The following is a 23,748-nucleotide window of genomic DNA, read 5'->3' on the forward strand; positions in this document are numbered from 1 at the left end:
CCCAAACCCGACCCACCCCCTCCCTTGATATCTCCCTACCAGACCCCGATCTTCCCAAACCTTCCTCCATCACGTGCATGGGATTTCTGCTAAGGGATTCTGGCGATTATGGGGCTCAAGAGCCTCCACGATTTGTCTGGAGAAGGTAGAGAGAGAAAGAGGGGTTGGAGAGAGAGAGAGACAAAGGTAAGAGAAAGAATCTGAGGGGAAGCAGGGCGAAAGGGGAAGCTAAAGGGAAATAGATAGAAGGGAATAGAATTAGGATAGAATTTTAATTATTATTATAAAAGTTAGTGGGCACAATTGTGTAATGTGGTGGTGGAAACCTAAGTTTTTGAATTTAGTAGTGGGAAACCCAAACTTGCACCATAAAAGAGAGGGAGAAGTCTAATTTGGAGAAGGGGAAACTTATTATAAATCCAATTTTATAAGCTTGTCACTTCCGATCTCGACATACGTCCCGGATTGACTCGTGACGTCATCAAGTATCCGTACGTCTATCATACCCCGCCTTCGGAATATGGCAAAACATAACTTGAGCATTGATTTGCATAGTATTTTTTTTTCTTCCTAATTTCTGATTGGTTGCTCAACCTCCAACACCCCCCCCCAACCCCAAAAATTCTGATTGGTCCTCCACCATTTAACTTATTGGTTCCTTCCCTTTGGCCTGAATGGCCTCTTTCCCACAAGGTGGGAGTTTATATTCATTTAAATCTAAGTTTAGTGAAACGACTTCAAATGTTTGTAACTATGCTGTTATAATCCAGATTCGCAAACGGTTTTCATCTGTGCGTTCGTGGTCTCGAGATCTATTTGAAAACATCAATTGTGAACTTGAAAGGTCAACGAATTTTAAAGATTGATTACGAAAATTCAAATCCGATAGTTATTCGATTTAATTCCAAAAATCAATGGAATTAAAATTAACTAATGAAAATAATGTAAACGTGAAATACGAATTTAAATAATGAGATATGTAATTAATAGTGAAATTCCGAGGATGGGATTTCACAAAGCCATTATTAGTTATAGTCCAATTTTGTTTTAATTTTGAAGCTCTATTGAAGGTTAATTGTGTTTAGCATGATAAAAGGCTTGCGTTGTTCTTTTATTATTTTTTTTGTTTTTTTCTTTTCGTTTTTCTTTTGTTTTTTTCTTTTCTTTTGTTCTTTCTTTTTTGTATGAACAGGGAAACATAATTATAAACCAAAAAATATATAATGTTGGGAGTATCTATATCATGGGCCAATTAGAAAGAAAATATTATTATATTGTAATACTACATAAGTTGATAAAAGGACCCAAGAAGAGTCCAGCATAGCATAAGATAGTTATATTTTCACAGTACACCAGTGAAATATAACATAATACAAAATATATTAATTGTCCTCGTCATCGCTGCTTAAAATCTCAACGGTAACATTCTGCATATTTCGTGAGCTTAACTGTGGGAGATACAGACCTCTAGGACGAATTTGTGCTTGATAAGTGCGTGGTTCTTCAATAATAACGACAGAACTGGTAGACTCTTTAGTTGTTGTTTCAGTAGAAACCAAATTGACAGGATATTGTTCTGTCCTACCTGGGTTTGCCCATGCTGGCAATACACGTCCTTGAGGTGCGCGCACGCATCCGTTATTGTAGGGTAATGCGTAGCCAAGGCGACCATCAGCAAAAGTAGTAAGAATGTATGGATTATCAAAAGAACGAGGTATGCGCCCAGCATTAACAGGTTGTCGTGGACGTTGAACTGGAGGATTCGTTGTGGAATTTGCTGTTGTAATGTTGGAAGCAATATACGAATGTGATGCTGGAGATTCAGTTCCAATTCTAACTCCACGACGTTGCCTGTGCGCCATTCTCAATGATGTAGAACTTGATCAAATTCAAAAGAAACACAAGTGTATGAAGCAACCTTCTTAATTTCCATATACAAATTAGTAAGGGAGTGTGTGGACGTTTTATGGTAGAATAAAGGCACAAATCCATAATTGTGCCAACATATTCTTTTGCTATAGAGTATTTATTATTTATTAATATTTACTGGACACAATTTCTAACATTTGTGTCAGAAAAGAGGAATTTATAATTATTAAAATATATTCTCTATTTGAAGACCCAATGAGAAGTAGAGTGATTTATTATTTATTAATATTTAGTGGACACAATTTCTATCATTAGTGTCATAACAAGGAATCTACAATTATTAACTCATTTGTCTATCTGAAGACCAACTAACTTTTGCACAGAGACCAACCCTAAGGGCACAATTGTTGGTTATGTGTCACTGCAGGTAGGACTTTAAAACCAAAAACCATGTCACCAAGTATAAAAAAAAAACCTGCAAGAAGATAACAATCTAAAAAGTAGTTCAAAAAGATACGAATCTAACAAACATTCATTGCACCTGGAAATGATCCTTTGTAAATCTAAAACATGCCACTTAGTACTACGGTGTAGTGGTATTCTTCTTTACTTGTAAGTGAGAGATATGAGGTTCAGCTTTCGGGAAAAACAAATTTGAACAACATTATTGCTAACTTATTTTGAGGCTAAAATATTGCATGGTAATAAACAGCTTTATACCATTATTTACCACAATTTTATAAATTTTAATTATTGGTGTGCTAGAGGAGGTAAAGACAAACGAGAGAGAACATATAGTGCCTCTAACAAATAATTTTTATAGACACAAAATATTTTTTGTGCCCATTTTCAGTAAAAAAGTTGTCATGTGACCCCACTCGACACGATTTCCGTGCCCATTAGTGTTTTGTGTCTGTTTTTTTTAACATTGGGCACAATAGATGGTGCCCTCTATGGAATGAGAATTCTTTAAGCTTTTTGGTGGTCAAACTGACACAAAATTCTCAATGGTGCCCTTTGTTTTGTACCCAAAGCTCATTTTTCTTGTAGTGAACGCATAATATATTATGATGGCTGAAAGTTTAACTCATAACGCTTAACGTATTGCATGAAAATTTGAACGCCTAACAGTACGCATTAACCAATGAGACTGACATCTCTTGGGTTGATTTGTCCCGACAGAGTGGGTGAGTTTGCATTTCGCGAGTGATGGCATGTCCCTATCATATATGCTGGGCGAGCAGAGGCCAATCGGGCCAATTTGGAGCAAACACCACGACCTCAATTAAAATCATGAAAGTACTGAGTAATGTTAGATATATTAAATTTGGGGACTAAATTTATAAATTAAATAATGTGTAATTAATAAGAGTAAGCATGTTTATCAGCATTTAAGTAACAAATCAATTATTAACTTCTATATCTCTTAATGTTTAAAATTTTCTCTACAAATTTAATTTTCCTAACATTATCCGGTTAACATTGATCCCAAAAAGAAATATATGGAACATGATGAAATACATAATGCCAATGCCAATGCTTCATGTTCCCTTGATATTTTGAGGGAATTGAATCTAAATAACCAAATGAAAAATATTATTTTGAATTAAAATGATTTATAACTGCACAATGTATGATGACCGAATACGATCCATCGATCTCCGAAATCCTCACAAAGAGGATCCGAAAAGAATCCTGTTGGTATTATTTTGTTATGGAAGGGTGACACATGTATGACACATAAAATGCAATATCTGATGAAAAATTGAATTCATAGTCTAATGCAATACGTCTCTTCCGTCCTTAAAATGTGTTTTCATAAGTTTTATATAACTTAAATTATTTTATTATTACGATTTAAAATTTAATAAAAATAAAAGAAAAAGAAGAATTTTCTTTTCTTTTTTGAATGCAGTAGGTTTCTTATGCATTCGTGAGGTGTCAGCGTTTTTTTTTTTTTTTTTTTTTTTTTTTTTTTTTTTCCGAGCAAGAAAATAGTATATAAGCATAGTCGTTGACTTCAACAAACATATCCATGGCAGTTTGAACTCAGATAAAAAATTCCTAACTTTTAGGTTCAACAAAAAGGAGATCATAACGATTCAGTATGTACACAAAGAAATTGTGGGAACCTCTCAAATAATAATACTTCAAATCTTGCACCTCCTTTCCCAACTTTTACGTTCGCTTGAGCCAAAGTTTTTGTACAAAAAACGTAATGCAATCCTAAACGTAGTCAAGATGGCTAGACTAGCAATGTCAGACCATCTTCAACCAAATGGTTCAGAGGGTCAGAGGATTGAAAATAGCTCGAAAACCATCTCTAACTAACGGTTTGGCCAAAGGGCCAACAGGCTGGCCCAATCCAACCAGCCTTGAGTAGGTTGGATTTTTCATTATTAATACATTTTTTATCGGATATATCTGACAATATTGTCTTTTTTTTTTTGGCCAAATTTTTAAATTTTTTTATAAAAATTCCCTCTTTTCTATAAATACCTAAGTCATTCGTACACAATTTTTCACATAATTTTCACCCTTTTTAAATTTAAGTTGTTGTAATTTTTAAATTTAAATAATAAATTATGTTTGGCCCTATGACCCTTTAGCCTCCGGTTGGAGACGGTTTTTAGTCGCATGGCTAAAACGAGCCCTATGACCCTTGGTTGGAGATGAAGGCAAATATGGCCTATTCATTAAAATATTAATATTTTAAAAGATCAAAGGACTAAAACGAACCACCTGACCAGCTTTCAGTTGGAGATTGCCTCATTTCTTGAGTTTTCAAGTTCAAATCTTTTTATATATACCATAAATTATTATACTATATTAAAATATCACTCGGATAGGAAAAATTGCTACCAGCAAATCCTACAGTTGCGGAGTTACAGAAAACAGATGCTTCCACTTTAGCACCAGAGAGAGTCAACGATGATATCATGATTAAGCAAAATGGTGATGCGGATAATAAAGGCGGACGAAACGGGCAATGTGGTAATTTAATGTGTTTGGCAACGTCTTCCACTTCACTTCTGCCACCAAAGGCAGGCTATTTCAGTCGGTCTCTATCCACTCCAACAGCTCTCCTTGTCCTTTGCTTGTTTTGTTGCGCAGGGTAAACGAATTCAAAAGATGGGGATCAATCGTTTTTTTCGATCCAATCTCAGAACACAGGTATCAAATCTTAATTCTCAAATACCCGTTTGGTTTTTTTTTGGATTACATCTTCCTGTATGTGTTTTTTATTCACTCTCTGTTCTGAAAACTACGCATTAGTGTGAATATTCTGTGCATTTTGTTTTTGGATCACTTCATACAGTTCATCGTGGTAGATTTATTTTTTATTTTTTATAAAGTTTTGATCTTTCTGGTTTGATCAGTTTGTTTTGTTGATGAAGTTTCCTGATTCAAGTTTATGTTTCTTTGCTGAAATGTTGGAAAAGCTAAAAATTCAATCACCCTTTTTTACTTTTCTTCAGATTGTTATTTTTCATGCCTTATCCGAATTCTTGAAGCTTTTTGTTTCTTGCTGGGTCTGTGAATGATGGATCAACTGTTCTTTAAATTGTTTTTTAATCATCCCTATTTCGTTATCAAAGATTCAAAATTAATTAAAAAAAGGAAGGTTTGTCTGTGTGCGAGTGTGAGAGAGAGAGAGAGAGAGAGATCCCTCCTATGACCTTCCACTTCACTAATTGCATGTAAACTTTTTGACCTTCTGTTTGGTTGCTGAGAAAAAGCTGCTGAAAAACGACTTTAGATGAGTATTTCAAACTCGTTTTAGTTCTTTTAATTTCCTTTTTGTACAGTGGAAGTTGGGATCAAAATAACTGTGTGTGTGAGAGAGAGAGAGAGCGAGAGAGAGAGAGAGAGATCCGTCCTATGACTTTCCACTTCACTAATTGCATGTAAACTTTTTGACCTTCTGTTTGGTTGCTGAGAAAAAGCTGCTGAAAAACGACTTTAGATGAGTATTTCAAACTCGTTTTAGTTCTTTTAATTTCCTTTTTGTACAGTAGAAGTTGGGATCAAAATAACCTTGTTTTTAGGTGGCTTTCTTACAGTTAAATTTATCAGTGGCCATGCCCTTTATGTGCTTATTATGTTTATAAGGATATATTTCCACTATTTTTTGCTTTTGCTTGTTCAGTTCTAAAATCCATTTTGTTGCTAAGTAATTGCATTTAAGAAGAGATATCAGTTTTGAGAATTCAAAATGCAAAGCCTAGTATGACTAATTGTACCGACTGATATGACCTCTGTCTTATCAAGTGTTCTCCGTTAACGCTGATAGATGTCCTTACTCCAAAATGTTCATAAAGATCAAGAACTTAAAATGTTCATAAAGATTGAGAATTTATTTTTCTCATAAGTTAATGGCCCCATTCGTTTGAACATATGATTACACACACACACACACACAACTTGTTGGAGAAATTTTAGTAATTAATATATCTGTCTTTCTTGTTCACAGCTTGTTTCATGTACAAAATATGCTGCTGCTTCTAGAAGTCCACTGGAGCATGTCTTTCTGGTTCCCTTTCTGGCCAGGTCTTATAGTACAGGGTCACCTTTGCGAAGGGAAGAATCAACAGCTGAGGAAAAAGGCCTCGGGTAGGTGGTGTTCTACAGTTAACAATCTACACATTAATCCCCCTTTCGGGGTACTTTTATATTGTGTATGATCATGTATATTTTCATGCATTTGCGGTTTTGTATCTCCACTGTACTAGTAGTCCGCACAAGATAATCCAATCTAACATGTGCTTTATTGTCGACAAATATTCACTTACTCAGGTTCAAGGGGCATGATATGCTTGCACCCTTCACAGCTGGGTGGCAGAGTACTGATTTGCATCCTTTGATTATAGAAAAGTCTGAGGTAAACTTCTTAGTTGTGTGACTTGTGTCCTAGAAATTGGCTTAACATTGTCTCTGTGAACGTTGAAGTACCCCAGTTTAAAATCATTGTATCTTATTTTCAAGGTTAATCTGTTTTGAAGTCATTGAACGTTTTTCATTCTTGGTTTCAGGGTAGCTATGTTTATGACAGCAATGGGAAGAAGTACCTTGATGCTCTTGCTGGTCTGTGGTGCACAGCATTAGGTGTGAAAGATTTGTTTCCCTATTTTTTTCTTCAGCTTGAAGCTTCCTTCTTCGCCTTAGTTCATAAGACTGTTATATTACTGAGTCACTTGAAGCAGTCAGAACTACCTCACAAAAGTTCTGAATAACTCCTCAATTGCGTTTCTCATCATTATGCATGCTTCTTCCTCATCTTTATTATCATTCACTAATGAAATAAAAAAGATAAAAGAAAGTTTCAAAAACAGATAACTCCACAATCAAAATTTGAATGTCTAAGAACATCGTTTCCCTCTCGTAGCCTTGTATTTCAGCTTCTTGCACGCCCTGATCTTGCAGAGGACTATCTGCACTAGTCACTTTGACCTCTTTATTACCCGTATAGAATCCTAGGTTACTCCTATTATCTGTTTTTTAGCTTTTCCTGACCTCACTATTGTATGTTTGTTATGTGTATTTGTCAAAAAGTAGATATGTTGAACGTCATCTATGTCTGTTTACACGCTAATATGTGAAAGTACTTGAATTCAAATGTTTTATTGTTAAACTTGCAGGCGGAAATGAACCTCGACTAGTTGCAGCTGCAACTAAACAGTTGAATACCTTGCCATTTTACCACTCATTTTGGAATCGTACTACTAAACCATCTTTGGTATTCATTTTTTTTTTCCTACTTCCTAGTTTTTTATATTACTCTTCAATTCTAGATTCAATTATTTTCTATTACAGATAGTTGAATGGATACCTTCTTAAGATGCCTGCATGTGATATTCAGCAACATATTTTCTTTTACAGGACTTGGCGAAAGAACTTCTAGAAACTTTTACAGCTTCAAAAATGGCCAAAGCCTTCTTTACTAATAGTGGATCTGAAGCCAATGATACTCAGGTTTGATTCGATTGTAGAAGAAATATATTTGATTACAGTTTCCAATTTATCTAAGATGGAAAAGCGAATTTTGATTGATGTTACATACTACCTTTGCATGGTAACAATGACGTTAAACGTCAACGAGTTGTTGAGAGAATAACATTAATCAATTAATACAATGCATGAGCACAAAGTAACCAAACTAAAGGACTTCGTTATCCTTCTTGTTATTATCATGAAGCGGAACTGTGGAACAATTATTTATACTTGTTCAATTTGATTCCATGTAATTATCAAAGGAAAATTCAAAATCTGAAAAGGTTATGAACTCCGCAAATTTGGAAGATATCTTAGTTGCCTGAATACCTAATTCATGCGAATGTAATCAATAACCAGTTTGGATATTATAGATGATGTCTTTATAACTATTTGAAATATTTGCTTTGTAGGTGAAGCTGGTTTGGTATTATAATAATGCACTTGGACGCCCAGCTAAAAAGAAATTCATAGCTCGACATAAATCGTATTTTCAACTTTCTCAACTCCTTTTGTTTTCTCTTTATTTGCTCCAGTTATTGTACCCAGTCCCTTGACGTTGTCTTTTTGTCCTAACAGGTACCATGGTTCAACTTTGATAGCCGCAAGTCTTTCTGGGTAGGATAAATATTCTAGAGAATTTTGCAGGAAATATATCCTTCAGTCCATTGACTCTAAATTTTTTTCGCAGCCTCCCCGCATTGCATCAAAAGTTTGATCTTCCAGCTCCATTTGTTTTGCACACTGACTGCCCACATTATTGGCGCCATCACCTTCCAGGTCCATTTTTAGACTGATCTAATCTTTGAGATTTAACTGTGACTGATTTTATTAAAGTTTTAGCTTGATTATGCCAGGTGAGACAGAAGAAGAGTATTCTACAAGACTAGCCAACAATTTGGAAAATCTTATCCTCAAAGAGGGACCAGAGACAGTAAGTTATTCAAGTGTAATGTTTAAAATCATTCTAGAAATGCCGAGGGTACTTTGTGTTTTTGAGACGATGTGTTTGTTATTTTCAGATTGCTGCGTTCATTGCTGAACCTGTCATGGGAGCAGGCGGTGTGATACCTCCGCCTGCAACTTATTTTGAAAAGGTGAGCATTTGCAGAGTGTCTTACAAAATGAACAGGACTTGAAATGCTTCATTGGATGTATTTTTCATTAGTCTATCCAGGTTACTTAAGTCCCTTACTGTTAGATAAGCTGAAATATATCTTTTAAGTGATTAAACAAATACTTTGTCCCATACTTGTTTTTTACTTGTCCTGCTTTGTGTTGATTTACTTCAGTATGGGAATTACTGCTACTGGATAATTGCAAAGCTTTAAGCTGTTGTTTCACTCAGAATAGACAGTGACTCTCTCGCTCTCAATCTTTGTAATGGACAAGCATTTCCTATTTGATGCAGGTTCAAGCTGTTGTGAAGAAATATGACATTCTGTTTATTGCCGACGAGGTATATGGAATTCTTTCTTTATTGTAAACTGATTTTTTAAGTCAGCTTTATATGTTGGTTGTTAAGCTTAGGCTTTATTTCTTTACTTCTAAAGGTAATCTGTGCATTTGGAAGGCTTGGCTACATGTATGGGTGTGACAAATACAACATTAAACCAGACCTTGTATCTGTGGCGAAGGTAAAATGAAACCATGTACAAATACAGAGCCGCTCTCTCACATCCCACAGAAATATTTGTTTCCTCATCACTTTGTTGTTGGATGTCCCAGGCTCTTTCTTCTGCATATATGCCAATCGGCGCTGTTCTTGTGAGCCCAGAAGTTTCAGATGTCATACACTCTCAAAGCAGCAAGCTTGGTATGTTCATAACTATAAACGAATCAAATTCTGTTCCAAGGTATTATTGTTGAACAAGACAATTTCTTTTGCGCCAGGTTCTTTTTCTCACGGGTTTACATATTCTGGACACCCCGTAGCCTGTGCAGTTGCAATTGAAGCACTCAAGATCTACAAGTATGTTCTTACATTTAAGGATTTAAACAAACCATGTTTAGAATCTGGAGGAAACAGCGTTGATCTCATGCTGACTAAAACACCAATCTTGGTAATTGGAAATTGACATTTCACTTGTTTGTAGGGAAAGGAATATTGTTGAACAAGTACGGAGCATTGCCCCAAGATTTCAAGACGGTGTAAAAGCCTTCTCTGACAGTCCAATCATAGGGGAGGTACATGTTGTTACCTAATTTTTTGCACTACAGAAATCAGAAAGAGAAATTACAATCAGTACGATATTAACATGGTTCTTCTTATGTCGGTTATGCAGATACGGGGAACTGGATTGATCATTGGTACAGAATTCGCAGACAATAAGTCACCCAATGATCCATTTCCTGCTGAATGGGGTAAGTCTCATCCATACACTACAAAGAAAAATGACGTAGGTAGATTACATCTCGCAAGGATAGTATTTGTGGGACAAATTTCATCTTTTACATATTAATATAATGACATTACACCTTGATGATATGCATCACAGAGGTATGTGCATACTTTGGAGCTCAATGCCAGAAGCACGGAATGCTAGTACGCGTCGCCGGGGATAACACAATGATGTCTCCACCATTTATTATGACTCCTAGTGAGGTTGAAGAGGTAGGCTATTCCCCGATTTGTTCCAATCTCCCCAAAAATTGAGTAACACTTGAATCGCGTAAAAGGTTTTCGGAGTGAGTTTTTGACGAACATGCTAACCGGAACCTGTGTTTTCTCTTCCAGTTGATAAGCATTTATGGGAAAGCATTGAAGGCCACTGAAGAGTATGTGAAGGAACTCAAGTCTAAGCAGACGTAGCTGCAACTTGTAAATGTATTTGTAAATGACAATGGTGAAAAAAATGTGTAGACTTCATGTAGAGCAAAACCTTTCCCGTTATGTTCTCTGTGATGAATGATATTCTGAATAATGCGTTTTCTTTCGCATCACGTTGGTTCTTTGAATTGGAGATTCGAGCTATTCACCTACTTCACCCACAGTTTTCGGTTAAGTGGTACTTCTCTTCTCTTTCAATTTTGAAAGAGGTTTCAAGTTTTGAATCTCCTCGTCCCGTTGATAAAAAAGATCATCGACCAACTTCCGAAAGAATGTGTTTTAAAATAAGATTTCAGGCTCTCGTCATAAACAAAAATGAGCAAAATCTCCATCCCCTTCTCTTTTGACCTCCTTTGATATCTGCACTCGTATATTTTTTTTTCATATAGCCGTTGGATTGAATAAAGAGAATGGAGGGGCATGAACAAAGGGCGAAGAGTAGGAAGAGAAAATGAGGGTGCGGAAATCATTTGTCTTTTATAAAATGCTGTAGCTTTAGTGGAATAAATCAAGTTCAAAGATTAAAGATACTCCAGGCCTTACTAGACACTGATGTGGACTATATCTGTTTGTATTCTATAATAATATCATTATATGCAAGAATATCTTACTAAAATCACAAAATGATGGAGGAAATTGGAAGCTTTAGAGTGATTTTTTTAGTTCAATATATTTCACTCATCTATGAAAGAAATGACAAGTGAGAAAAAGAGGTATCCAACCATTAAATTAACAAAATAGAAAAACTAGACGGATCTCACATTTAATCTATTAAAATCATGTTACTATAACAATAGTGTAATTTGAATCAAACTCATGATGCTTAATTCTTATATAAACATCACACTCACCTAAACCCGTATGAATGAGCTAAATACATTTAAACTACAGAGTTAATGGAGGGTTTGAACGCAATGGGTTGAAGAAAAATACTTCACCACTTGCGCTTGAATTTCCCTTCATCGTTCCACTTTCCTTAAAATGACAAAATATTAACTGACCCAGTCGTAATATTAAATTTAAAGTTTTACACTACTACACAAATTGCTTGCCAACACAAACATAAGCGCCTTGTTTTTCTTTTCCAATGCTTAATTGTTACGAGAGTTTTCATCTCTCACATGATCTCGTAAGATAAAATGTTAATCTCAAACGACCTTTTGTGGAGACATTTTTGCATATAGTGCCCAATAAAAAGGTCCTTATACTTAAGCCATATTGTAAATTTTTTCAGAAGCTTGCAACATTTGTGATTGTTATGTATTTTCAATTAGTCAAGCATTCATTTTATTTTCTTTATTTTCTTGATCGATGACCAATTAAGACTGCCATCTTCCTTTTATTTTTCTTTTCTTTTTTTTTTTTTTAATTGGAAAAGAGTCTTTCTTCTTAGAGTCTGCCAAATTTGAGTAGTTGGTTGACGTTTAGTAGTCATCCAAAACAACTAGTCAAAGACTTAAAGGTGGTGGTTGGGCCTTGGCCGGCTATGATTTAAACATTCTACTCCAATAAAATTCTCTAGGGGAGATGTCACACTACTTACATATGCGTGCTAATATTATATTCACGTTTTTAACTTCGAGAATTTAATTAGATTAATAGCTAATTAGTCAGTTCGTTTTGAGAATAATATAAAAAAAAACTATGTAAATAAATATGTCTTATCGCATGTGAGTCGTATTCAACGTTACCTTGGTAGAATCCTAGCTAGCATATAACACAATGCATTCGACATCACTTCCATACGATTCTTCCAAAATTAACCACCTTATGTCTTTGAAAGTTGAAGTGAAAGGGTTCCATTTTAAGAACAAGATGAAGCATTTTTTAAAATTTTAAAATATTTTGTACACACCTTTGTTTGTTCCTAATGGACTATGTTCCACAAGGATCTCAACCAAACATTTCCTTGTGCAAATAATTGTCGTACCAAAAAGCTAAACAATACTTCCAAATATTCCACCGGCTATATCTTCCACTTCGTTAACAAATAAGAATAAATACAAAGATCGTCACATGAATATATTCTTTAATGACCAACTTAATGATCGGGAGATAATTAAGTCGTTCAAACAAACATAAAGAGTAATCCCTTATTGGCTACCACGATCACTACCTTCACTAGCACAAGCACCAAAGGTTTATTTTGGAGACTAAGCACCTCAAATTGTATAGGACCAGTTGAAGAAAAGAAAGTAGAAAGCAAGGGTGGGCAGAACTAAGGAAGCCTATAAAGCCAAATTGGAAATTTGGTTTAAATTAGTTTATAAAACATGGATGGCAAAGGTGAGGGAGGCAAAGGTCTTAATCGACTAAAAAAAGAAGGAAAGAGTTGTCATGTCGTGTTGGCACGCCTGGATGGGCGGTTTGGTCGGTCGCCTATGGCCGCCAATCTTATGAGACCAAAAAGCGACCATTTCTTTTCTTTTTTCTTGTGTGGCAATGACCGATCAAACCTCTTGTATAAGTCTTATTTTTCACCATAAGTAACAAGACTTCTTGGTTATGGCCAACAAAAAGGTGACAATTTCTTTAGAAATTTCACTTTTACTAAGCAAGTACAGCATTCGTCGAGATTGTTTGTAGTTTAGTTATGAATATAGAGTGCCAGTCATACTAAAATCTAGGAGTTCAATTAATGTAAGGTTATTATCCAAATTATCACATAAGGAATGTTAAGGAGATTTTCTTTAAAATAAAATTCTCTGTGAATTCTCTGGCATCTCATATTTTTGCATAATATTTTATAATGTAGGCACGGAAAATCACGTTAAACTATAATGTGACAAAAAATTTATGAAGAGTCCTATTTTGAAGAAGTTTCCTTAACATTTCTCTTATCACGTAACATCTCAAAAGTTATGAGACTTAGATCTCAAACCGAATCACTTGTCACATAACCTTTCTTCTCCAAAAACTCTAGATCTCAAAGCGCCATAACTATTGGTCCCTAGATTTGGGTTGGGCCTGGGTAACCCTCTAAAGTCTAAACCCTCGTATAGTCCTTATTCCTGTCTCTTCCTCCTTCAATATTGCTCAGTCCGCGACGTCACCCGTCTCCTTTCTTCCGCCCCCCACATCACCTATGTTTCCCATCCCTGTTCCGGCGTTTGCCTGCCCATCACCTATGTTTTATTGTTTTGTGATTACTTCGGCAATTTGTTGTGGCATTGTTGTTTTCGCAATGGTTTTTGTAACCTCGCTTGTTTGAGAAATGTTTTTGTGTGCCATTCGGTAACAAACTTGACGTTTCTATCGTCATTATGTTAGATTTGTATTGTTTGCCATTCGTGTTTGTGGTAATCGTTAGTGGTAGCTATGTAGAGGTTTATCTGGTGAATTAATTGTGCAAATTTCTCCTTAGAGCAAAGATTTGGTTATTGAAAAATATGTATCTAATATAACACCCCCTTATATATTCGTTTCTTATTAATGAAATCATTCCATCGTTGATATCTAAAAGCTTATCTATTTATTCCTAAAATTCAAATTCCTACCTTTAAGTATTATGTCCAAACAATGGATTTTCGAATCAAGAGGTTTCAAATCCACAGATTTGAACCGTTGAAAAAAAAGATTCAGTTGAAATCTATAGGTCTAAAATCCAAACACGTCAAAAAATAACAAAAAATAAGGGGAAAATCCCAAATCCCAAATCACCATACAATTTGCGTCCCTGGTTGTCCTTTCATGTAATTAAAACGAAATCGGAGGTTAAGAGTCTGCGAAAATAGCAAAGCAGCTGCTACTGTCGGATTCCCCCCGAAGGGGTCCCACTGCAATAAGGGTGGACCCCTCTGCCCGCTCACTCATATTTATATAGTGGGAATCTCCTCTCTCTCGCTACTCCTCTGCCCTTTTCATTTTGTTTTTTCACCTTCATAGTCCTCATCACCTTCCTCCAAAATCCTAATCGATCCATTTGTTCTTCGTCTCTCGAGAAAAAACAACAAAAAAAGCTTCCCAGAAATCTCAGGAGAATCCGATCAAAACTTCATCAGGTAAGCCATCAATCTCTCTCTGCTTATTTTGTTTTTTTCATTTTCTATTTATTTTGTGCATGGTTGCTCTGTTTTTACTGACTGATGCAGAGGTTGTGTTATTCTTTTGTTTGTGGTGTTTTGATTTGATCAAGCATCAAGCTTTAATCGATCATAGGGTGATGATGGAATCTGGATTTGGTGTGGATTTTGTGAAAATTTGAGAATTTGATTTATATGTGGATTGGATTGATAATTTCATAAGAGGATTTTAGTGTGCTTTTTATGTCAAAGTTTGTGTCTTTGAAGTCTCTGAATGGATCTGCAAATGGGTTAGGCCAGTTGTTCAGGGAAACTAATACCGTCACGCGTTACTGTAAGTTAGAGTAGTTTAGAATATCGTCTTGTAGAAAAAATTTTCGAAGAAACCATCACCATATCGTAATTCTTTCACCTTCGAATTGCTGGTTGATGATCATTTATCTGCTTCAGTTTCTATGTTCGTTTTTATTTTGATGAGAAAGTCAAATTGGTTCATTCTTTTGTTTGACCAGTTTATGTTGCTTTGAGATCTTTGCAGAAGCAGGACAATTAATAAATCTCGAAATTAAATTTTATTTAATTAGGGGTGTTAGGTGGAGATTTTAGTCGTCTTAGCTGTTTAGATCGCTATTAAAGGGTTAATAAAGTATGAATTTATTGGTAAACTTAATATATTTGAGGTTGGTTTTTTTTTTTTTTTTTTGGCTATATTTGAGGTTGGTTTAATTGCACGACTTTTTGCAGTTCGAGACTTCGAGTTCCACTTGGATTCCAGCTTTTAATTTAAAAATAATGTTATTTATACCATATTTTTATACTATATTTTCATATCATTTTAGGTGACATTTGATATGGACAGCCACATCATTTGAATTAATTAGATTTTTAAATTTAGTTCGTTATTTAATAAACTAATAATTAAAAAAAATTAGTTAATAAAACGATAATTGTAGTATACGATGAATCTTTCTCCTTCATTTTCTTGGATTTTACAAATTTTTCAAATAATATGACTGTCCATTTTAGATGCCACCTAAGGTGATATAGAAATATAACATAAAAACATGGTATGAATATCATTACTTTTAATTAAATTAAATTAAATTAAATATATATTTATTTAGTTTTAGTGAAGTTTTTATTAGTAATGTTATTGAATTACTAGTAGCAAAAATAGTAGTAAAAGTAAGATGGAGAAAAAGATGCTATGTATTGTATGTATGTAATATGTAATTTACCCATTCTTGGCTTCTCGTGCGATTGCTGACGTATGCTTCATGAGATTATTTAGATAATCTAATATCTGAAAAATTGAGAATTAATTGATTAGAGAGACTTAGTTGATCTCGTACTCATTTCTTCTCTCGCCCCTATTCATGTCGTAGCATTTATGTCATGTCAAAGTTGATCTTGACGATCAACCTTAATTAGTGGCCACCTAATTTTTTCTCCATTTGTCAAAGATAATTGGTATGCCTCTTTATGTAATTAAGGAGTTAAAAAGGTGATTAAGGATATGTTAAAAAAATATGAGAGTTCTATGTTCGATTCTCGTCAAAGGCGAATTTGAATCATATCATATTATTGCGAACTTATTGTGAGTTTTAGCCTAATACTCTAACATCTTAGTGCAATAATATTTATAATAAAAAAACCTGAAATAGGAAAACAAAATTAAGAAAGAAAATGATGTCTCCTTGCTGCTTTAACTTTGAAACAATCTTTTTAATTTTCTTTGTTTTTTTCTTTTTGGTCTGTCTGTGATCTGTCAATTCAAATATAAAAAAAAAATAAAATACAGCCAAAAAATGAAGGATGGACGGACCGAAAAATGATCATCTCTGGATCTCTTCATTCTAATCCATTAAGTTTGGAGATTTGAGTTATTAAAATTTGATCCAATAATTAAAGTTATTATAACTTTTAAAACAAATCTTTATTTGTAATCGTTCGATCAAATTTCAATAATTCAGATCTCCAAACCTGATGAATTAAGAGGAAATTATCCGGAAAAGATGCCCTTCCGGATCAACCTTGTTGGTGGCAGGCCACCACCCACTATGTGCTTCACTTTTTGTGTATTAGCAACGGACGGTCCAGATGTCTCTAGAGATTCAATGATGGACAGCTTTTTTTTTCTTTTCTTTTCTTTTTTTCCAATTTTCTCTTTTTTTTTTTTTTTTTTTTTTTTTTTTTTTTTTTTAAAGCCATGTAATGATGCAATCCTCTATATTAAAAATGAATTCTTAGAAGATGGGGTTGAATGAAGTATCTTGGGTCCCACATGCTAAATCGTTCCACATGAAATTTTCACATGTTAAGATCATCACTAGTTAAGTGACAAAAAATGGCAGGCAGCAGGTGGTTTTGATCTTGGTGGTGCTATTCACATATATCGTTATTTTTTTTGTTAATTTCTTTTATTTGATTTTTTTTTAATTTATTCGATCTGACAACTGTAAATTAGGAAGAATATGTGGAAGGCAACAAGTGGTGTTTTTTTTTCTTTGTTAATTTCTTTTATTTGATTTTTTTTTTAATTTATTCAATCTGACACCTGTAAATTAAGAAGAATGTGTGGAAGGCAACAAGTGGTGTTTGATAGCACCACCTTTGATCTTACCTTAAAAATAATTAAGATGTTCTCCTGTTGGCTTTTTCATTTTGGGGTATAACAGATTTATGGTTCCACAATTGCGTAGTGTTATTAGCTCGAGCTGTGATAACATTATCGAGGTTATTTGGGGGCCAAAAACCTAGAACCTATGCTTTATTAAGGGTAGTGTTGTTCATACATTCTTTTTAACTTCTCACACTCCCTCTTCAATTTTCGACCGTTAGATAAATGAAGTGAAGAAGATCAATGACAAAAAACTAACAAGAATGTGTAAAACTGGGAAGTAAAAATAGGTATGAATAACATTTACCCTTATTAGTTAGGGAACTTTAACGAAAAATCATATTTTTACACTAAAAAGTCAATCTTGGTCTTATTCATTTTACCTTTTATTTTATCATTTTCGTTAAAATTCAAAGTTTTCAAATATTTTCCAATAGTTTTCCTTATTAGTTATCCATATTGATGTTAGAAGTAGCCTGAATAATTGACTAGAAATTTAGAATATTTTTTTTTTTTTAATTTATGAAAAATAATTGAATTATCATGCACAAAATAATAAAATTCTGTGCCATGATGCTGATGGGTCCCTGTTTGGTTTCCACGTCAGATTGTTTGTCTTTGTCCGGCCCACAGTTTACAAGGGGATCCTGTGACCTGTCCTCTCCTTGTGACCCAAATTACAGAAGTGCCCCTCTGAGCTTACCCATTTTTCATGCATTATTATTGCAAAAGCCTTCACGTAAAAGAATTTTCCTAGAAAAGAAAGTGTAATAATTAAGATGATGATTTCTTTTTAGACAATCTGATGAAGTTTTTTTGTCAAATGATAGATTTTGTTAGATTAGCCACTTACGAGTCGGATGAAGTTGTTGTTCTAAAATGCACAGAAGCAAGTGGAGTAGGTGAAAATTTGGTAAAATATGGAAGAAGCACAAGTGATTCCCGAAAGCCCGGTGAAGGTTGCTGATGACGCCGAGACTACAAATGCCGAAGCGATCAAGGTAACCGCAATCTACGATCTGTAATTTAAGCCTTTCGTGGGATCATTTGATTTTGCATGGATTTGAATCGATTTTGAATGTTTTTATTTTATTTATTTTTATGTAGGTATCGAATGGGGAAGTGCCTTCGGTTGAAAAAGAAGGAAAGAAGGAAGAGGAGGACGCAACTTTTGATGGAGAGTTCATTAAAGTTGAGAGAGAATCGATAGATGTGAAGGATGGTTCTCATGCTGCTGAAACAGCATTGGGGGAGGACGACAAGCCATCTGTTATTACGAGAAGCTCGAGCAATTCGAGCAGAGAATTGCTAGAAGCTACGGGAGAAGGTGAGTGACCTTGAGGTTGAAGTCGCAAGGTTGGCTGGTGCGTTGAAGCATTCGGAATCAGAGAACTCTGAGCTGAAGCATGAGGTCTTGCTTACGAAGGAGAAGTTGGGAGAAAGCGGAAAGAAGTATGAAGAGCTCGAACTCAGTCATAAAAAGTTGCAAGAGCAAATCACTGAAGCCGAGGAGAAATACAGTTCGCAGCTCAATGTTTTGCAAGAGGCATTGCAAGCTCAAGAAGAAAAGCACAAGGATCTGATCGGGGTGAAGGAATCGTTTGATGGTCTCAACCTTGAGCTTGAAAGCTCGAGAAAGAGGATGCAGGAATTGGAGCAAGAGCTGCAGAGTTCTGCCTGCGAGGTGCAAAAGTTTGAGGATCTGCACAAGCAAAGTGGTTCACATGCTGAATCTGAGACAAAGAGGGCCTTGGAGTTCGAGAAACTGCTTGAAGCAACAAAGTTGAGTGCGAAAGAGATGGAAGATCAGATGGCTTTGATACAAGGAGAACTCAAGGGCCTGTATGAAAAGATTGCCGAAGATGAAAAAGTCAAAGAAGCACTCAGTTCTACCGCTGCCGAGCTTTCTGCTGTCCAAGAAGAGCTGGCTCTATCAAAGTCTCAAGGTGTGGAACTGGAGGAGAAACTCTCGGCTAAGGCAGCTCTGATAAATGAACTGACTGAGGAATTGAACCTGAAAAAGGCCTCGGAGTCTCAAGTGAAGGAAGATATTTCCTCTCTTGAAAATCTGTTTGCCTCAACTAAAGAAGATCTTCAAGCAAAGGTTTCTGAATTGGAAGAAATCAAGTTGAAGCTACAGGAGGAATGGAGTGCCAAGGAATTAGTTGAAGCCGCACGAAAAACTCAAGAAGAGATGGCCGTAGCTGCACAAGAAAATTTGGCAATAGTAACCAAAGAAAAAGAAGCTCTGGAAGCAGCTGTGGCAGATCTCACCAGTAATGTGCATCTGACGAAGGAGCTGTGCGGTGATCTTGAAGAAAAATTGAAGCTTTCGGAGGAGAACATCGGTAAAAAAGATGATCTTTTGTCTCAATCTTTGTCAAACAATGCTGAGCTTGAACAGAAGTTGAAGTCGCTGGAAGAGCTCCACAAGGAATCAGGAACTGCTTTTGCAACTGCTACTGAAAAGAATCTTGAACTTGAAGCAATTATTCAAGTTTCAAATGCAGCATCAGAGGAGGCAAAATTGCAACTGAGAGAGCTTGAGACGCGCTTTATAGCAGTAGAACAAAAGAATGTAGAGCTTGAGCAACAGGTAAATGTGGTAGAGCTGAACCGAGGAATTGCTGAGAGTGGTCTGCAAGAATACTCTCAAAAAATATCTGCACTCAATACTACATTGAGCGAGGTCGAGGAAGAAAAGAAACAGCTGACCAGTCAGGTGCAAGAATACCAAGAGAAGATAGGCCAGCTGGAATCTGCGTTAAACCAGGCAACTTCGCAATATTCAAAGCTTCAGGAGGAATTGAAGACTGCCTCCGAGAAATGTGCCGAACATGAGGGCCGGGCCAGTGAACACCATCAGCGAAGCCTCGAACTTGAAGATTTGGTCCAAATTTCTCATACCAAAGTGGAGGATACTGGTAAAAAGGTGAGCGAGCTGGAGTTAATGCTTGAAACAGAGAAGTACAGAATTCAAGAACTCGAGGAACAAATAACTGCGTTGGAAAAGAAATGTCAGGATGCAGAAGCAGATTCTAAGAATTATTCTAACAAGGTATCTGAACTTGCCTCTGAACTCGAGGCATTCCAAGCAAGAACATCTAGCCTTGAAGTTGCACTGCAAGCGGCCAACGAAAGGGAAAGGGAGTTGTTTGAAGCCTTGAATGTTGCCACAGAAGAGAAGAAAAGGTTAGAGGATGCATCGAGTAGTTTTACTGAGAAGTTTTCCGAATCAGAAAACTTGGTGGAGGTCTTGAGAGATGAGTTGAAGATGACTAAAGAGAAATTGGAAAGCATTGAAAATGATCTTAATGCTGCTGGAATCAGAGAAGGTGAGGTCATAGCAAAACTCAAATCTGCGAGGAGCAACTGGAGCAACAAGGCAAAGTAATAGAGGAAACAACGTCAAAGAACTCAGAACTTCAAGCACTACATGAAACCCTAGTGAGGGATTCAGAGATCAAACTTCAAGAAGCATTAGGGAGCTTCACTAACAGGGATGCTGAGGCAAATTCTCTGCTTGAGAAACTAAAGGCTCTTGAAGATCAGGTGAAGGTTTATGAAGAGCATGTTGCCGAAGCAGAGCAGAAATTTGCATCGTTGAAAGAAGAGCTGGACGACAGCTTGGCTAAATTCGCATCTTCGGAAAGTACGAATGAAGAACTCAGAAAACAGATCTTGGAAGCCGAAAACAAAGCTTCTCAGTCCCTCTCAGAAAATGAAATGCTAGTTGAGACGAATGTTCAGTTGAAATGCAAGATTGATGAATTGCAAGAATCGTTGAATGCTGCTCTATCTGAAACTGAAGTCACTACAAGAGAACTTGTTTCGCACAAGAGCACTGTTGAGGAATTAACTGAGAAGCACTCAAGAGCCTTAGACCTTCATTCTGCTTCTGAAGTCCGCATTGTGGAAGCAGAGACAAAATTGCAAGAAGCCATTGAAAGATTCAGTCAGAGAGATTTGGAAGCTAATGAATTGCTCGAGAAGCTAAATGCACTAGAAGGCCAAGTAAAATTGTATGAAGAGCAAGTTCGAGAAGCATCTACGGTTTCTGAAACCAGAAAAGCAGAGCTGGAAGAGAGTCTATCGAAGCTGAAGAGTCTGGAGAATATTGTTGAGGAACTGCAAACCAAGTTAGCTCACTTTGAAGAAGAGAGCGGAAAACTTGCTGAGGCAAATATAAAGCTTATGGAGGATGTGTCTACATATGAGTCCAAACTAAGTGACCTTGAAGCAAAATATTCTACTGCAGTTGTTGAGAAGGATGAAACAGTTGAACAACTTCAGGCTGCAAAAAGGACTATTGAAGATTTAATGCAGCAGCATTCTTCTGAAGGGCAGAAACTACAATCTCAGGTTTGCACCAAACTTTCTTGTGATTATTTTGCGGCTATTTATTGTTGCTTTATGCTTATTAGCTAATTCGTTTGCCACAGATATCTTCGGTTATGGATGAGAACAGCCTGCTTAATGAAGTGCATCAAAATACTAAGAAGGAACTCCAGCAAGTGATATCCGAGCTTGAAGAACAGCTCAAGGAACAAAAAGCAGGAGAAGCTGCTTTAAAATCTGAGATTGAAAATCTCAAGGCTGAGGTTGCTGAGAAGCCTTTGTTGCAGAATTCTCTCAAGGAACTCGAAGAGAAATTGGTGAAAACCGAAGCTCAACTGCAAAAAGAGGTAAATATCAATTCATGAAAAAAAAATCCACAGAATATGTTCTTATCCTGCAACCGTATAAATATTTATTTTCTGCATGCGATGGGGGCGGCCAAAGAAAGGGGCACATTCATCTTTTTAAAAATTCTTTCTGACTCAGATGAATTGTAGGTTGAAAGCATTAAGGCGGCTGCGGCCGAAAGAGAGGCAGAGTTGACTTCAAAGTTGGAGGATCACGTGCATAAGGTCCATGACAGAGATTTATTGAATGAACAAGTCACAAAACTCCATAGCGAGTTACAACTTGCTCATGCCACTGTTGCTGAACAGGTAAGGCACCGATCAATGTTTAAGATTTTTTTTTACTTAAAACTGTACGATGACAATTCTCAACATTCCATGTTTGAATTTCCTATTCAACAGAAAGAAGCAGATTCTCAAAAGGACCTGGAACGAGAAGCATCATTGAAGTGTTCCCTTGAAGAACTTGAAGCTAAGAATAAGGAAATCGCACTTCTAGATAAGCAAGTAAAGGAGCTCGAGCAAAAACTGCAGCTGGCAGATACCAAAGTAACAGAAAGGGTATGTTTATTTCTGTTTCCCAACTCCCTTCATAAATACCACCACAGTAGAAGTTTCGAAAACAGCATACACTAGTTATGTAATCATAAGTTGTAAGTGGCTGTCAAGTTTGTCAACATAATTGTCCTAAACAACTTGTGGGAAACGAAAACAACTTGCAGGGTGATGGAGGCAGTGTAGCCGGACTGGAAGTGAAATCCAGGGACATTGGATCAACCGTTTCAACTCCATCGAAAAGGAAGAGCAAGAAGAAGGCAGAAGCAACACCTATTCAAACCTCATCATCTTCAGATATCCATACACATACTGCCGAGGCTTCCCCAATGATGAGCGTTAAGTTCATCGTGGGAGTGGCTGTGGTGTCTGCGATCATCGGCATCATTCTTGGGAAACAATACTAGATTACATATTTATGTTTTTGGGTTTGACCGTCAGGTTTTTGGGTGATTACTTCGTTACTTGTTTCGCTTGTTATTAATTTTGCACATGAAGATTGAAGGCTTTGTTTTTATGCTTTCAAGCTTGGTTTTTTGAGAGGTTGTTGGTCAGGGAATTTATTTTAGTTCTATCCCCTTGGCTGTTTGCAAAGCAAAACACAGATGATTCATGTGTTATTTAAGTTTGTATTTAGTTTTTATACCGGGTTGCAGATGCTTTCGGAAATATAAGAATTTGTGCGTTTGTTGATATGAAAAGGAGAGGACGGTCTAAGTTGTTTGTGAGTCGTATCTCCCCTCATCAAGAACATTTCCTTCTCGAGTACGTTCACCTACTCCGCCAAATACAGATACACCCCCATGAGCTTTGGTAATGTTGTTGATCACTTCCATAACGAGTACTGTTTTATCCACTCTAGCTCCTACGAATAGTCTTATTTTTCCTCCCTGACAATAAGTATTTAGCATTTCATTTTAGTTTTTTTATTTTTTTTATTTTTTATAAATTGATTCCTATGGGGTTTGGATTGAGTGTGGCCTCCACAGTACCTTGGCAATCACGTAACAGAAGGTGTCGTAGTCCTCCATCCCCCGCGGATGTTGATATATTTCAAGTTGAAGCATTCAAGCATGTTCATCTTCCAAATTTTTCTGAAATGAATCTGAAAGAATTCCTAGCTTCCACATGAATATGATAGCCATGGAAATTCAAACATGGATATCATATAAGTTC

The 23,748-nt window shown here is 36.1% G+C and overlaps 2 protein-coding genes across 2 annotated transcripts; both read left to right on the plus strand.

Moving 5' to 3' along the window:
• The first annotated feature begins 4,785 nt into the window (after positions 1 to 4,785).
• Positions 4,786 to 10,847, plus strand: LOC103939502 (vanillin aminotransferase). Its single transcript, XM_009349594.3, has 20 exons — positions 4,786 to 4,954; positions 4,985 to 5,043; positions 6,344 to 6,483; positions 6,667 to 6,751; positions 6,903 to 6,975; positions 7,509 to 7,606; positions 7,750 to 7,842; positions 8,274 to 8,347; positions 8,440 to 8,478; positions 8,552 to 8,640; positions 8,718 to 8,794; positions 8,883 to 8,957; positions 9,272 to 9,319; positions 9,414 to 9,497; positions 9,589 to 9,676; positions 9,754 to 9,832; positions 9,957 to 10,047; positions 10,146 to 10,224; positions 10,359 to 10,474; positions 10,598 to 10,847. The coding sequence occupies exons 2-20, from the start codon at positions 5,002 to 5,004 to the stop codon at positions 10,670 to 10,672; spliced, it is 1,545 nt and encodes a 514-aa protein (XP_009347869.1). The 5' UTR covers positions 4,786 to 4,954; positions 4,985 to 5,001; the 3' UTR covers positions 10,673 to 10,847.
• A 3,678-nt stretch (positions 10,848 to 14,525) lies between these two features.
• Positions 14,526 to 23,215, plus strand: LOC103939501 (myosin-9). Its single transcript, XM_048576910.1, is given in 9 exon segments — positions 14,526 to 14,691; positions 18,220 to 18,333; positions 18,440 to 18,649; positions 18,651 to 20,691; positions 20,694 to 21,694; positions 21,775 to 22,017; positions 22,168 to 22,326; positions 22,420 to 22,578; positions 22,740 to 23,215. Coding segments are annotated over 8 exon segments (4,134 nt in total). The 5' UTR covers positions 14,526 to 14,691; positions 18,220 to 18,252; the 3' UTR covers positions 22,980 to 23,215.
• The last annotated feature ends 533 nt before the right edge of the window (positions 23,216 to 23,748 follow it).

This window comes from the organism of the source record quoted next, unplaced genomic scaffold, assembly GCF_019419815.1.
Source record: "Pyrus x bretschneideri cultivar Hongxiangsu unplaced genomic scaffold, Pyrus_bretschneideri_v1 Contig93, whole genome shotgun sequence".
Classification (NCBI taxonomy): domain Eukaryota; kingdom Viridiplantae; phylum Streptophyta; class Magnoliopsida; order Rosales; family Rosaceae; genus Pyrus; species Pyrus x bretschneideri.

Coding starts and splice junctions, on each gene's coding strand:
- LOC103939502 (XM_009349594.3), top strand. CDS start 5,002: ATGGGGATCAATCGTTTTTTTCGATCCAATCTCAGAACACAG. Junction 6,976..7,508: donor TCTGTGGTGCACAGCATTAG/GTGTGAAAGATT, acceptor TTAAACTTGCAG/GCGGAAATGAACCTCGACTA. Junction 7,607..7,749: donor GTACTACTAAACCATCTTTG/GTATTCATTTTT, acceptor TTTCTTTTACAG/GACTTGGCGAAAGAACTTCT.